At 34.7% G+C, this 14,530-nt stretch overlaps 2 protein-coding genes and 1 non-coding gene across 3 annotated transcripts; 2 read left to right on the top strand and 1 right to left on the bottom strand.

Annotated features, from left to right (window-relative positions):
* The first annotated feature begins 6,159 nt into the window (after positions 1-6,159).
* On the top strand, positions 6,160-9,429 carry LOC140873260 (IAA-amino acid hydrolase ILR1-like 4). Its single transcript, XM_073276335.1, has 5 exons — positions 6,160-6,533; positions 7,083-7,208; positions 7,828-8,142; positions 8,276-8,404; positions 8,958-9,429. Exons 1-5 carry the CDS (start codon positions 6,180-6,182, stop codon positions 9,363-9,365), a joined length of 1,332 nt encoding a protein of 443 aa, XP_073132436.1. The 5' UTR covers positions 6,160-6,179; the 3' UTR covers positions 9,366-9,429.
* Positions 9,430-10,084: 655 nt separating this feature from the next.
* On the bottom strand, positions 10,085-10,821 carry LOC140873114 (small ribosomal subunit protein eS30z/eS30y/eS30x). Its single transcript, XM_073276094.1, has 3 exons — positions 10,818-10,821; positions 10,600-10,737; positions 10,085-10,131 (listed from the first exon to the last, which is right to left on the bottom strand). The coding sequence occupies exons 1-3, from the start codon at positions 10,819-10,821 to the stop codon at positions 10,085-10,087; spliced, it is 189 nt and encodes a 62-aa protein (XP_073132195.1).
* A 417-nt stretch (positions 10,822-11,238) lies between these two features.
* Positions 11,239-11,310, top strand: TRNAP-UGG (transfer RNA proline (anticodon UGG)). The gene has a single exon. It is a non-coding gene; the product is annotated as a tRNA-Pro (tRNA).
* The last annotated feature ends 3,220 nt before the right edge of the window (positions 11,311-14,530 follow it).

Raw genomic sequence — 14,530 nt, 5'->3', positions numbered from 1 at the left:
CCTGATGGGAATGTTGTTCCTGCTAGTGAATTCATTCATTCAGGTCCAGTAGGCTACATTGAATATAGAAAAAAGTCTTCTAGTGGTCATTCATTTCATTCTCATGATGAAAATCATTCTAGGTCTTGTCATGTGTCACCAGAACCTCAACCAAACTCACCTGTTTTATCACAACCTCAACCAAACTCTCATGCTTTTGATTTAAATGCTCATGAAATACCCGAGGTGAATACATGCTCTGGTCCTGCTCTTTCACCTCATAACTCTAGCCATGTAGAACATGAATTTGATTCATGTGATCAAGAAGATCATACAGCTGTATCCCATAAAAATGGATTTAGTGACATTGATGAAGGTATTAGTGAGAGAAGTGAGTTTGATGACTCATCAGATGGAAATTACTCTATGCCAACTGAATATTCTGAATCTTCTTACTCTTTTGAATCTGATGTAGAAATTAATAACATTGGAGTTGAAATTAATGATGTAAGAGAGGGAGGGACTAAGGAAAAAAGTAATGACAAAGGTAAGAGTAAGGTTTGTGAAAAAACAAATGATAAAGGCAAGAGTAAGGTAGGGGAAAAAAGGAAGGTGGGTGAGTGTCATGATGATTGGGATAGTGATGATGGTGAGGATGATGAGTTGGTAAGTCTTGATGGATCAGGAGATGAGGGCCCTAGGCATCCTACATACAGGGAGGGTCAAGATATAGAGAGATTTCAGCTTGTGGTTGGTATGAAGTTCAAGAATGCAAGTGAATTCAGAGAGGTTTTGAGGGACTACATGGTGAGACATGGATTTCTATTGGATTTTAAGAAAAATGAGTCCAAAAGAATAACTGTTGTGTGCAAAAATGAATGTAGTTGGAGAATTCATGCTTCTTTAGTTATGGGTTGGCCTACATTTCAAATAAAAACAATTACTGGGGAACATTCATGTGCTAGAGTCCGGGAAAACAAGTTTGCAAACTACAATTATTTGAGCAAAAGGATTGAGAAATTTGTCTAAGACAATCCTGACATAAATATTGAACAACTTAGCAATTTGATAATAAGAGAGTGTGGGGTTGAGGTTAGCTACTGGAAGGTGTTGAGGGCAAAGAAAGCTGCCATGAAAAGAATTAGAGGGGTGGACAGTATACAATACCAGCTGTTGTGGGATTACTTGGAGACAGTGTTGAGATTCAATCCGGGCAGTAAGTTAATGATTAAGAGGAAGGAAGATGTGGAACCACCTACATTTGATAGGCTATATTACAGCTTGCAAGGCATGAAAGCTAGTTTTAACAGCATGTAGGCCTATTATAGGATTGGATGGTTGTTTTCTTAAGACAGTTCATGGAGGGCAGCTTCTAGTGGCTATTGGTAGAGATGTCAATGATAACATGGTCCCCATCGCCTTGGCAGTTGTCCAGGTAGAAAACAGAGAGAATTGGACATGGTTCCTTACAGAGCTATTGGATGATATAGGAGGTTTGGGTGAGAATAAGTGGACATTTATTAGTGATAGACAGAAGGGACTTATTGAAGCATTAAAAGAACTTGTACCTGATTCAGAGCATAGGTACTGCTTGCGACACATGTACCAAAACTTCAAGAAGAAGTATAGGGGAGTGGAATTGAAAGGATTGTTTTGGAAGGCTGGATGTACAGCAAATAAGTTTGATTTTGAGAATTACATGAAACTTATTGCTGAGGCAGATCCTAAAGTGAATCCCACTTATGAGACAGCTAGTGAATGGCTACAAAAAATCCCAGCAGAGCATTGGGCTAGAAGTCACTTCAAAACATATTGTTTGAGTGATGTGGTGGTGAACAATCTTTGTGAGTCATTCAACAACTACATCTTGGGTGCAAGAGATAAGCCAATCATCACAATGCTGGAATGCATACGAAACAAATTGATGAAGAGAATGCAACAGAAGAAGGCTGGAATGGAGAAATATGTAGGTGACATTTGCCCCAACATATTGAGGAGGATCAACAAGAATCAGAAAATTTTCAGGAGCTATTATGCATTCTACTCAGGAAACCAAGAATATCAGGTTAACTGTTTGTCTGCCCAAGGTGTTTTTGGACAATATGTGGTTGACTTGAGCAAGAGGACATGTACATGTGGCATGTTCCAATTGTGTGGCTATCCTTGCTCGCATGCGTGCACATCAATTGGTCAAGGAAGACAGAAAATTGAAGATTTTGTCCACAAGTACTACAGCAAGATGGAGTACTTGAGGACATACTCTCATGTCATTCATGCTGTTCCTGGACAAGAACACTATTTCAAAACTCAATACCAGCCTTTAAATGCTCCAGTTTATAGGAAACAAAAGGGAAGACCACAAAGATTGAGAAGAAAAGAAGCAGATGAAGGTGGTAGCATTTCAACAAGGAAAGGACTGAAGCATGCTTGCTCAAGATGCTTGGAACTTGGTCATAATGTAGCAACATGTACCAATGAAGTTCATCCAAAATCAAAGTTGTTTAAGGTAATAAAAATGTAATTGTTAAGTTCTTTTCACGTTGATATTGACAGTGTTTTGTGTGTTAGGTACACGGAAACCCAGGGCAATCTCAGACTGCCTCTTCTAGGCCATCAAAGCAACATCCATCGTCTAGGAGACCACCAACAAGGAAGAAAAGTAGAGGTTCACAGCCTTCATCAGCTCAAGCATCTCATCACTCAAGACATCCAAAGGTAGAAACAAATTAATTTGGAATTATAATGCTTCAATTTACTAATGTCGAACAATTCTTCACAGGATAACCTTCAACAGATGGATACACAATCAAATTCTGAGCCACAAGCAGACAATGCACCATCAAATACTTCTGCAAATGGATCATCTGCTTCTGTGAAGGTGTATTCACATATGCTCAAAATTCGATTTCCATTTTGGATTCTTATCTTCTCATGTTCTATCTTCTAAAGCACTTTTTGTACATTATAAAATGCATAATTTGAATAGAAGAGTGCAAATGAGTCACTACAGCAGAGTAATGGCCAATGCAAGTGCAAGGATCAGGACAAGTGCAAGTGCTTTGGGAGGGGCAAGTGCAAGTGCAAGTGCAGGTGCTAGTTCAATTGCAGGTGCAGGTGCAGGTGCAGGTTCAGCTGCCAATGCAGGAACTCAAGCAACAAGTGCAAATGTTGATGCACATGTTAGGACAAGTTCCAGTGCATATTCTGCAGAAAAATAGGGCTTTTAGTTTGGTGTTTATCAGGAAATTTAGAGAAAATGTCCTCTAATTTAATGTTTTATATTTTGGTTTAATGGAAATTGTTGAAAACTTTGACTCTAATGATAAAAACTTGAATATGATGTCTTTTGGTTTTGTTAAGTGTAATTGAGCTTGTGGTTTCTGAATTGTATTGAGATTGTATTGAGCTTCAGTCCTTTATTTTATATTGATAACACTAATGCAGTAAACAAAAACTTATCAACACAATAAACATAATTTTGATCTCATTCATAACCAAATACAAGAGCAAACAATCCATGACCAAATGCATACGATACTGGAATTCTCCCATACTACCCCAAAATTCTACCATAACTAAAACTCCAGTACTTAATACATCAAAGCACATGATAACTACCAATTACATGAACACACTATCACTTAGAAAGAAGGCCGATGAGCACAAGGAAAAGCAAGGCACAGGCAACCCAGGAAACATGCACATAACCAGTGACCGATGGATCTTGCATCAATGCTGGCTCCTTGGAGTTAGCTTCGCCATCTTCAGGAGCCTTGACTCTAGTTTTAGGACAACTGAAACTGCTGCAATTAGTCTCCCTTAATTCTTCTTTGCCACCATTTGGTACCAACGTGTGTGTCTCGGGCTTGTACCATCCAAAGAACCACAGTTGTTCAATGTACAACTATAATACAACATACCTTTTGATTTTTTTCTCTCGGACATCACAACCTTAATTTCTGCTCTCTTGTTGCAGGCACACAGTGGAGGAATCGGATACCTTAAGTCCAACATGGGCTTCTTGGTTGAATTAAATGGAGCTTTGGATTCCATGGCTTTGACTGATAAAGTGAGAATGAAGAAGACAACGAAGGGAGATAAGAATAAAACCGAATAATTGATTAAAATAAATGAGGGGAGGGGCATTTTAGGAATTGAAAATAAAAATATGGGTAACATACAAGCACCACCTGCATCTTACGCGCGTGCAAAACAAAAATGATGGATCGGGGACACGTGAGCTAATATTTCAAATACGCGAGGACCGTGGAGCCACTTAAAATAATACGAGGGGTTATGAGCCAATTAGAACATTTACAAGGGGCCGTATGCATTAAACCCTAAAAAAATGAAGAAGACCATATGTCTCAAAATTGATCTTTTCCGTCCTTGTTTTCTTGATTAGATTTAATTCAATTTAATTTTCATATCAATCAATCACCGTTTTTTAATAGTATTTTCACTCGTTCTTCTTGTTTTTTATTAAAATTTTTTTAACTTTGTGATATTGTTTATTTTAAAAGTAACTGCATTGCAATGCAAGGATTTTTTAGAATTGTAATTTTTTTATTTCATAAAAAGTTTAATTGTGTGTTTCTTTCAAGTTTTTATTTATATTAGATTATGCATCGCGCTGATCTCATGTTGCTGATATGATGTCATATTGAACACAAATTTGGATGTGATATCAGACAAATATTTTTAAATTACGCACGATTCCAAAAAAAATTATTGAAAATCTTATTAATGATTAAGGCTACAATGAATATGTATTAACCATCGTTTTAATTTTTATTCATTATTCTTTGTTTCTCGTTAAAATTTTTAGCCCGGGTGGATTTCGATTCCTAACTCCGCCATTGCATCAAGGTCATAAAGTTTGGGACGAGATCTCAGATTCGAGATTTAACTATAACAATCTCTTTATCTAACAAAAAAGAAATGTTGTGCAACCAATTTTATCAATGGGTTGATACAAAGTTCGAATATGATAATCTACTCGAATAAAAAGAATCAATTTCGATCATATATCCCTTATCATGTAAAATATAGCGAAGGCGTCGTTTTTATTTTTTTCGAGTCGTAATAGGTGTGTCATTAGCATGGTTTTGGCAAAAAAAAATAAAATAAAAAATCAATATGTTTGGTAAACAAATTGTTTAGCTCATTGGGTTTGTAAAGATGATACATACTCTGCGAATTTGTCAGTTTGCATAGAAATAATATTTTTATAGATTTTGATGAAGGGTCACACTTTTTTGCCAAAGAGAGAAAACTGGGAATAGAAATTTCGGGATACATCCTAATTAATGCATTTTCGAACTCATTGACATTTTTTAGAACCTAACTTCAATTTCATTTTCGTAAGAATCAAATACTTGTTGATTCTTATAGAATTATAGTTGATTTGACACCAAAATGCTTCGAAATGAGATAAGTTTTTAGGGTTTAAAACTAAATTATAATAAACTTCGTCTAAAACCTCAACTGAACCTAAATTGTTCAATTTCGTTTTTCGAAAGGATCAATTACATTGTTGTTGATGCTTGCAGTTGACTTATCACAAATATTTCGAGTTCGGGATAAGATCTCAAAACTAATTATTATAAACTTTCTTTAAAAAATGAAAATAAATACTCAATATATACTACAACGTATAGCAATGTTTGATGATAATTGACATTAATTAACTTTGGTTATAATATCTTAGAAATGAATAGCTTTGCTCCTACAGCTACTCCATATCAAGCAGTTCATCAATTGCACTATTGCAGTCGTGGTGGGATGGATTTTCTGAATCTCTACAAACGGACTTCATATAATAAATAATCTTATAATAAATAATCTTATAGAAGAATTGAGACCTTTTTTTTTTTTTTTTTCTTGAGACTTTATGGAGCTATAACATTGAAAATTCATTCTCTAAATTGGCGATTTGAGTGGTTCTGACAATATCATAGCTCTTGATTTACATTCTGCGTCTTAATGGAATTTTCTGTCTTTTTTATAATAAAAAAATCTATTCATAAAATTATTGAGATAAAAAAATTTGAAAAATATTAATCTTGCACTATCATTCGCATTTCACCATCGAGAATCGTGAACTCCGAGACTCCCCACACTAAACAATTAACAAACAGTTCATCAGCGACGACTCAAACCCAGAATTCACAAGAATTCGTCACTTTTCGTCGAAACGAATGATGGGTTTCTTTATGTATATCCCTTTTCTTCACATCATGTGGGCGCAGCTTTCTTTTTCTGAGCCTTTTCTAACCCAACAGGGGTTACCTGAAATCCCATCAAAATTCTTGGATCTGGCCAAACGACCTGATCTTGTGGAGTGGATGGTGAGCATCAGGAGGAATTTACATGAAAACCCAGAGCTTGGTTTTGAGGAATTTGACACCAGCAAGCTCATCAGAAATGAGCTTGATAAATTGGGCATTTCTTATCAACATCCAATTGCTGTTACTGGGGTGGTTGGATACATTGGAACTGGAAGTCCGCCTTTTGTCGCCATTAGAGCTGATATGGACGCTTTAGCTATGCAGGTTTCGTGCCTGAAAAAATAATACTTTTGTTTAAATATTTTGCGTGATATGTCAAGGTTTTCTAGAGTTTGATGTGTAATTTATGGGAATATAATCCTGGCTCTGTGTTGCTGGTAGGCCATATGATCAAATCCGGTTGATGAGATACTCCCTTCAAAGTACTGGCCCAAGGTGCATCCATGGTGTGCACCTTTGCCTTTAGGTAGCATGAAATTTTCCTTTCAAGTATGTCAGTCATTCAATAGTTACTTGGGAAATGGATGTTAGCTTAGTCGAACATAATCTTGGTCGAACATAGATTTCAAATATTAAAAAAGTAGGCGTAGTCTAGGTGTAATACCACACATTTTTTGCCGAGATGGAGGCCATTTTTAACAGTTGCTTTCTTAGTATTGTGTAGAGATATGTTTCTTACCCTCTAAATCAACATACTAGATTACCAGTTCAATCCTGTTTGATCTTTTTCTCCTAGCGAAGACTAAGTTTATTTTTGTGAAATTTGTTGATAAGATATTATTGTGAATTTGTCTTGGCTTTTAATTTGATTAGGAAGCAGTGGAGTGGGAACACAAAAGTAAAGTTCCTGGAAAGATGCATGCTTGTGGACATGATGCTCATGTGGCCATGCTTCTTGGTGCAGCTAAGTTACTTCAGGAGCATAGTAGTGAATTGCAGGTTTTATTTCTCCGCTTTATTTAACAAACTTTTATGCAAAATGACTTCACTTTATTGTCTGATTCATATGACTGATAAGCCTGACGTAGGATTTTGCGATTTGAGCAGTTTGAGTTTTGTCTTTGATGAAGAGTAACCTTAGACTTGTATGAATCATCAAAATCTTGATTTTTATCTGGCAAAGAATTGTAGTTTGGGTTGGAAGAGAGAGATTCACAGAAGGTATTTGACAACTGAAATGGTTTTCCTTTAATAGACAATTGGCAATAAGCAGAACCATTGTCATTCTAACACAGCTGGATGCCAAAAAAAAAAAGAGATTCAATTGTGATAGAAATACTTACTGCAATTAGTAAGGGGTCATATAAGTCAATATGTGTATTAGCAGACAATATTTTCGGACTAAATGCCAGTGCATAACAGATGCCACCTATTTGTTTTTTCATCATGACTCGAGCTTTCTGATAAATGAGAATATCTCAAAACTGTTCTTTTTGTTATAGTAAATGTTATTCTCATCTCAGATGACATCTTACTCTACAAAATGGATTTGAATATGGCTTTCTGATGAATCACAAGTAAGTTAAAGATTTTCTTTATGTATATTTTCGAATTTTAGGGTACCGTTATCTTGGTTTTCCAACCGGCAGAGGAGGGTGGTGGTGGTGCAAAGAAAATGCGAGATGCTGGGATATTAGAGAATGTTGATGCAATCTTTGGCTTGCATGTCTCGACTAAATATCCTATAGGTACCACGTCCGCAAGATCTGGCCCAGTTTTGGCTGGCTGTGGGTTTTTTGAGGCGACTATTAGTGGGAAAGGTGGTCATGCTGCCACCCCACAGCACACTATAGACCCAATTTTAGCCAGTTCAAATATTATCCTGAGTTTACAGCAACTTGTTTCAAGGGAAGCTGATCCTTTGGATTCACAGGTAAAACTTTTTCTATCAGATTTCATGAGACTATTGTGAACATCTGATATTATACTTTACTTATATACAAACTATTGTATTCTTTCGTTTTGTGAATATGTACACAATTTACGTCGAAGAAATGATCTTTCAGGTAGTCACTGTTGCCAAATTTGAAGGTGGTCGTGCATTCAATGTCATTCCGGATTCAGTTACGATTGGCGGAACCTTCCGAGCATTTTCCAAAGAAAGTTTTAAGCAACTCAAACATCGCATTGAAGAGGTAAGCTTCTCAATGTGATTAATATTAAGATATGATATGCATCAAGGATATATATACAACTGGTGTGGGATATTCGAGGTGTTTCAATCCCCTTACTTTTGTTGCCCAGGGGATGAGCATAGAGATTTAGTTTTTAGAAATTTGTGGTGTCCTTTGCTCATTTTGTGGCATTAATCCAATCGGATGTTTTATAAGTACTAGCATGTATTGGTGCATGCAACATTTTTGTAATTAATTTGATTTATATTCAAATATGAGAAATATCGTAGCCCTAAAAAGTAAAAAGTATTTAGGGACTAAACAAGTTTTCTGGCTTCAAATAACATGATATTTAGATACAATGTTACATAGAATGGGATGCAAGGATGGATGCATAAAAATCATTTTTCGATTCTTAGGAGGTTTGGTTCTTGAGAATTGAATATTTAACTAGAATCTTACATTCCTCGAATGTACACATCTCGCCATGCTTATATTAACTTTCGACATCTGCTCCTAAATAAATCTCAGATTTTTTTTCCTAAAAAAAATCTGTGCATTCACATGAATACAGGTTGTCACCCTCCAAGCTTCAGTTCAACGTTGTAACGCCACACTTCACTTCTTCGAAAACGAGAAACCCTTCTATCCGGTGACGGTAAACGACCAAAGATTGCACGAGCACTTCCTCGGTGTAGCAGGACGTATGCTAGGCGTCGATAGCGTGAAAGAGCTCCAGCCTGTGATGGGCTCTGAAGATTTCTCGTTTTTCGCGGAGACGATACCAGGATACTTTTACTATGTGGGGATGGTAAACGAGACTAAGGGACGGCTCCAGTTCGGCCATTCCCCTCTATTTGAAGTGAATGAAGACGTACTTCCTTATGGTGCAGCTTTGCATGCATCATTGGCTGCGACGTATCTTCTTGAATATCACTCTCCAAAGGTACACAGAAAAGGAAGCATTCACGATGAATTGTAAATGTCCATTGTCTACCAGAACCTCAAATTAATTTTCTTGGACTTAATATATACTTTTTTTTAAGAAATAAATTGATCTGTCACCGTAGACCCAAGTTCAAGAAATCGATTGCTGTGTGATTGTAATAAATTTTCACACTCACGCATCATAAACAGTTAATTGAAGAATGGAAGGGTAAAAATTAAATTTTTTAGGAATTCACGTGAAAAAAAAAATTAAAAAGAGACAGCTTCCTCGAGTTGTATAAGCATATAACCATTGAAATTCACAAGGTTTCCGAAATTCTTAGGCATATTTTACATGAGTGGCTGGATTTTATAATTTGATTCCCTATTTACATGTGTAAATTTCATCAAATATGCAGCTAGGATCGGGACAATCTTAGTTCACTTGAATTTTATAATCAAATTCACCTTGTATCAGACCATAGCTTCATTGTTTCACTGGGTTATGCATCAATTTACAAGCCTTCAACGTTTCCACGCAACCGTAATCTGAAGCATTTTTTTTTTTTCAAATCATTTGTGTCCTGTAAAAACTTAAAACTAAAGAAGTTTACTCGGCTCACTCTCAGCACCAAATTCATCACTATCAACACACAATTCAAATTAATTCAACTCAAAATACTAAAATTGGAACACAACACTATGACACTATGACATGACAAGGAAAAACAACACCCAAAGACTCCACCTACTAGAATTGACTAACTTCAAACTTTATTTCTCAGATGAATTGGGTCCTCTCTTCTTTCCAAAGCCAACAACTGCAAGTCATTACATCAAAACCATGTACATTATCAAATGTAGCATTAAATTTTAAAGCATATTTCACAATTATCACGTTCAATAAACGAACCGTTAAGGCGCCAAACACAGGTAAATTCTTTTACTGATATTCCACATAAGAGGGACAATGTCAAACATTGTACCCAAAGCATAAACAACATCATTCGGAGCTATGTTCTCAAAATTTTCCAACAGTTGAGCTTTAGTATAATTTGTTATAGCTTATCAAGGAAAATATAACAGCTGTATGATTTAAATTTTTTTAATTTGAAAAGTAGTAAAGTCAGTGTGTATTTCCCAAATGCTTACATCCCATTCCAACATAAATAAACACTTCCAAAGCATTGGAACATAAATAATGGAGTTGTATAGGATCTAACTCAATATGCATCACGAATAACAAAACCGACATAAATCAAGGAAAATGAGTGCAAAGTTAGGATTACCGGCAGTGACGAAACGGCGGTTGTATTGCATACGCTTGTGAGCACGGCCGCGGGGCTTCTTCTTCTTGTCTTGTTTCGCCACCTTCGGCGTCTGCCCTCTCACCTTTCCGGCACGTGCCAGTGATCCGTGAACCTTACCTGAAAATCTTTCAAATCAATCACCAATTCTAGACATAAATCAATCATAAAACGGAAAACTAAATTGTAAAAAAAATTACCCATTATCAATTGATTTTCCTGAGACGCAGCGCAGAGCTTCGAGTGGTAAAGATGAAAAGACTTTGGGGGTTAGGGTTTTTTTTTATGAGAATTTTATATATGTGGACTGGATCAAAATTCACTTTTGGGTTTGATATTGGTCCCTGTTTCAAATAATTTAAAAGTTTGTCATCTGATAATTCATTCAACGGGCCCGGCTCACAACCGAACTACTCGACTGTCTACTTCCATAAAAGCCTAGATCCACGATATATCGGGATCTAGGGTTATAGTCGAATTTCGAATTCCAAAACTCAAAAATCCAATTCAGGATTCTTATATTATTCTTGTAAAGAATATAAAAAAAAATTATATAAAACAAAGGTCAATCAGAAACACGGTGCGGTTATTAACATTTGGTTTAAAATAGGCATCATACAAGGGCGTTTGGTCTAGTGGTATGATTCTCGCTTTGGGTGCGAGAGGTCCCGAGTTCGATTCTCGGAACGCCCCATTTTGTGCTTTTAACGTAATATTACATATTTTCCGTCGCCTTTCCTTTTTGTAATTTTGTATCGTATTAGTAAGCAGAATATATATATATTGTTTTTTTTAAATAAAAAAAAAAAAGAAAGAAGGAAAATAGTCGTTCACAGAGTCACATACATATCAAAAAAAAAATTTGGGTTATTTTATTTTGTCATAACGACTCGCTAATCAGAAACTTGACCTAAATTTGAGATACAATCGAGATTAATTAATCTCCAGCCACCACCCGTTGACACCCAATCATGCAAAACAAATTTTAAATATAAATAAATTCTTTATAAATTAAACTTTCATATGGAACTAGTAATCCACGAACGCAAAAATTCGTGTGCATAAATAGTTTATATTAAATCTAAAAATAATGAATATTTTTTTATATTTTAAAATTTAAAAATATATTTGAAAGATGATAGTTATAAGTACCAATGATATTTTTGTCAACCCATTAATTTTGACCAAATTAGTTATTCTAAAGAGTTTATACATTATTAGCTTGTATAGATTATAAAGTTAACCAAGATCATACTCTTCTAGGGATGGCAATGGGGCGGGTCAAGCGGGTCCATAAGCGGGTCTCGGATTTGGCCAAAGCCGCCCCGAACCCGCCCCGCCAAAGTATTATATGTATATAAATTTAAAATATTCATGTATATATATAAATATAAAATATATATGTAATATTAATAATATATAATTATATTATTATACTAAATAATTAATATTTTATCCATAATTTGAATGTGTAATATTATTGGATTGAAATGAATTTATTTTATTATGATATGTTTAGTATAAAAATAAATTATTATAATGTTTTTAGCTAATAAATATTAATTAATTATAGGTTAACAAATTTAAACTTTTGAGAATAAATTCTTTTTTGTCTTAAATATTAAAAATCTATATTTGAAATTAAATTTAATTATATTTGTTAATTTTTAATCTTTTTATTTTTTTTAATTTAATAAATTTGAAATTATTTAATTTATGGCGAGTTCAACGGGTCTAAACCGAATTGAACCCGCCGGGTTCGCGGGACGAGGCAGGTCCCAGGTTTAACCAAACCCGCCCCGTTGCCATCCTAACTCTTCTTTCCTAAAGTACCAAAAAAGGGGGGCCAAAAAAAATCAATCTACCAAGTGCAGGATATATTGATATACATACGATATGCTAGCTTTAATGTATTATTTCAATAGGTCTATCCAACAATTCATACTTCAACATATTAATTAGTAAATAATATTGATAGTACTAACGTACAAATTACAATGCGTCCGATTCAGTGAGTGGTTTTGGTTGTACTGGACTTTTGATATGTCGATATGATAATATTGGAAAAGTCAACTTTTCCTGGTCGATGTTACACTTCGTCTAGCTACTCGAAAGGTAACATCAATTGTGATATTTATGTTTCAGAAAAATGAAAGGTTTAAAATGAGTTTGTAATGAGTTACAATGGACTTATTTGATTTAATCATTTTCGTAAAATGAGAAAGAGTACGAAATAACTGCTATAAAGACTCATCGTGCGGACGAGAACCCTGGACTTGACATCGAAGGCCCAAAATCACTTGAATTGAGATCAGCAATGATTTTTTGGCCGTTGATCATATATAGCAACGATTTTTCATGTTCTCTTCATAACTTCAAACCTGCATGGCTGGAGACAGCAAATTGATCACATGCAAGAAATATTACGCACCATATATATAATACATTTATATTATCTAAAATTAGACTTATCCATTCAACTGTGAAGATAATACTGGTGGGGACATTACGCAAATTAAATCAATGAAATATTTATATATGTAAATAGATGTAGGGGTGGAATTGGGTCGAGACCCGTCCCGTAATCCCCTTACCCGATTGCAGTCCCGATAGGAATTGAGATATTTTTTTCTCCCGATCCCGCACCCGAGATGTGTCGGGACCCGAATGTTCGGGATCCCGTCGGGTCGGGAGAGGGTAATCCCGAATAATATTTTTTTAAAAAAGAAATTCTATGAAATATTTTTTTGAAAAAAATTTATGAAAAAAATCAAACAATTTCTTAATACATTACAAATAAATTAAAATTTATTTATATATAACCATTAAAAAACTAAAACATTTTTTTAATACATTACAAATAAACTAAAACAACTACTTGATTAATAAAAAAACATATAATTATTAATAATAATAAAAAAAACAAAATAAAAAATTGTAACTCAATGTTAATATTAAAAAATATAAATATAAAAAAAATTATATGGTATATAATTATAAAACATTAATATTAAAACATAAAATTTAAAAAAATTAATTTTTTAATTAAAAAATATTATTTTTATATTCGGATCGGGTCGGGAATCCCGTCGGGAAGGGTTGCCTATCCCGATCCCGATCCCGACATTGATCGGGTCGGGAAAAATCCCGAACACTCGGGTCGGGAAAAATTCGGAACGAGAAAAATTCGGGACGAAAACGGGTTGGGAATCGGGACGGGTCGGGATTTTTTAAAAATTGCCACCCCTAAATAGATGTATCACGTACGTGAGCATAATCTTTTTGAATGATACATTTAAACTATAAAATTGCAGATATTTGATGGATGGTCTTAAAATCAAGTTCTTGAAATTGTGTGTGAGACGAGATATGAATTATGAATTCCAGAATCTCTAGTCCTTTAAAAGAAATATTCAATGGAGATTCAATTCCCCCACGTTAGTAAATTGAGTGGTTCTCCTTGGATTCCGATTACACATCAATACATGCCCTACACTTTTGTCAGGGGCGGACCCATAAAATTTGCTCCGGGATACAATTACGGACCGAGCTATGTGTTATTTCGCCCGGGTGGTCGTTTGGGTGACCTAATTTTTTTATATTTTTTATGCATTATATTTAGTCAACTTTGTCAATATCTCCGTGAACAATTTTAAAAATAAAAAGATAAAAGCTCAACACATAAAAAAAAATAGAGAGCTTAAAAAATTTTAGTTTGAATAGAGATAAAAATCTGACTCCGTTATTGGATACAATTCATCAAATAATCATGAATGTGCATTTTATATCAACTAAAAAACGTCCAAAAAATTTAAAACATTATAATCAATTCATAATAATTCATTATACAATTATTTGATGAGTTATTAAACATATTTTCTTTGGAATATAATGCATCATTATTATTTAAAAT

This window comes from Henckelia pumila, unplaced genomic scaffold (assembly GCF_033568475.1).
Source record: "Henckelia pumila isolate YLH828 unplaced genomic scaffold, ASM3356847v2 CTG_525:::fragment_3, whole genome shotgun sequence".
Classification (NCBI taxonomy): Eukaryota; Viridiplantae; Streptophyta; class Magnoliopsida; order Lamiales; family Gesneriaceae; genus Henckelia; species Henckelia pumila.
This window is presented reverse-complemented; position numbering and strand designations above follow the sequence as displayed.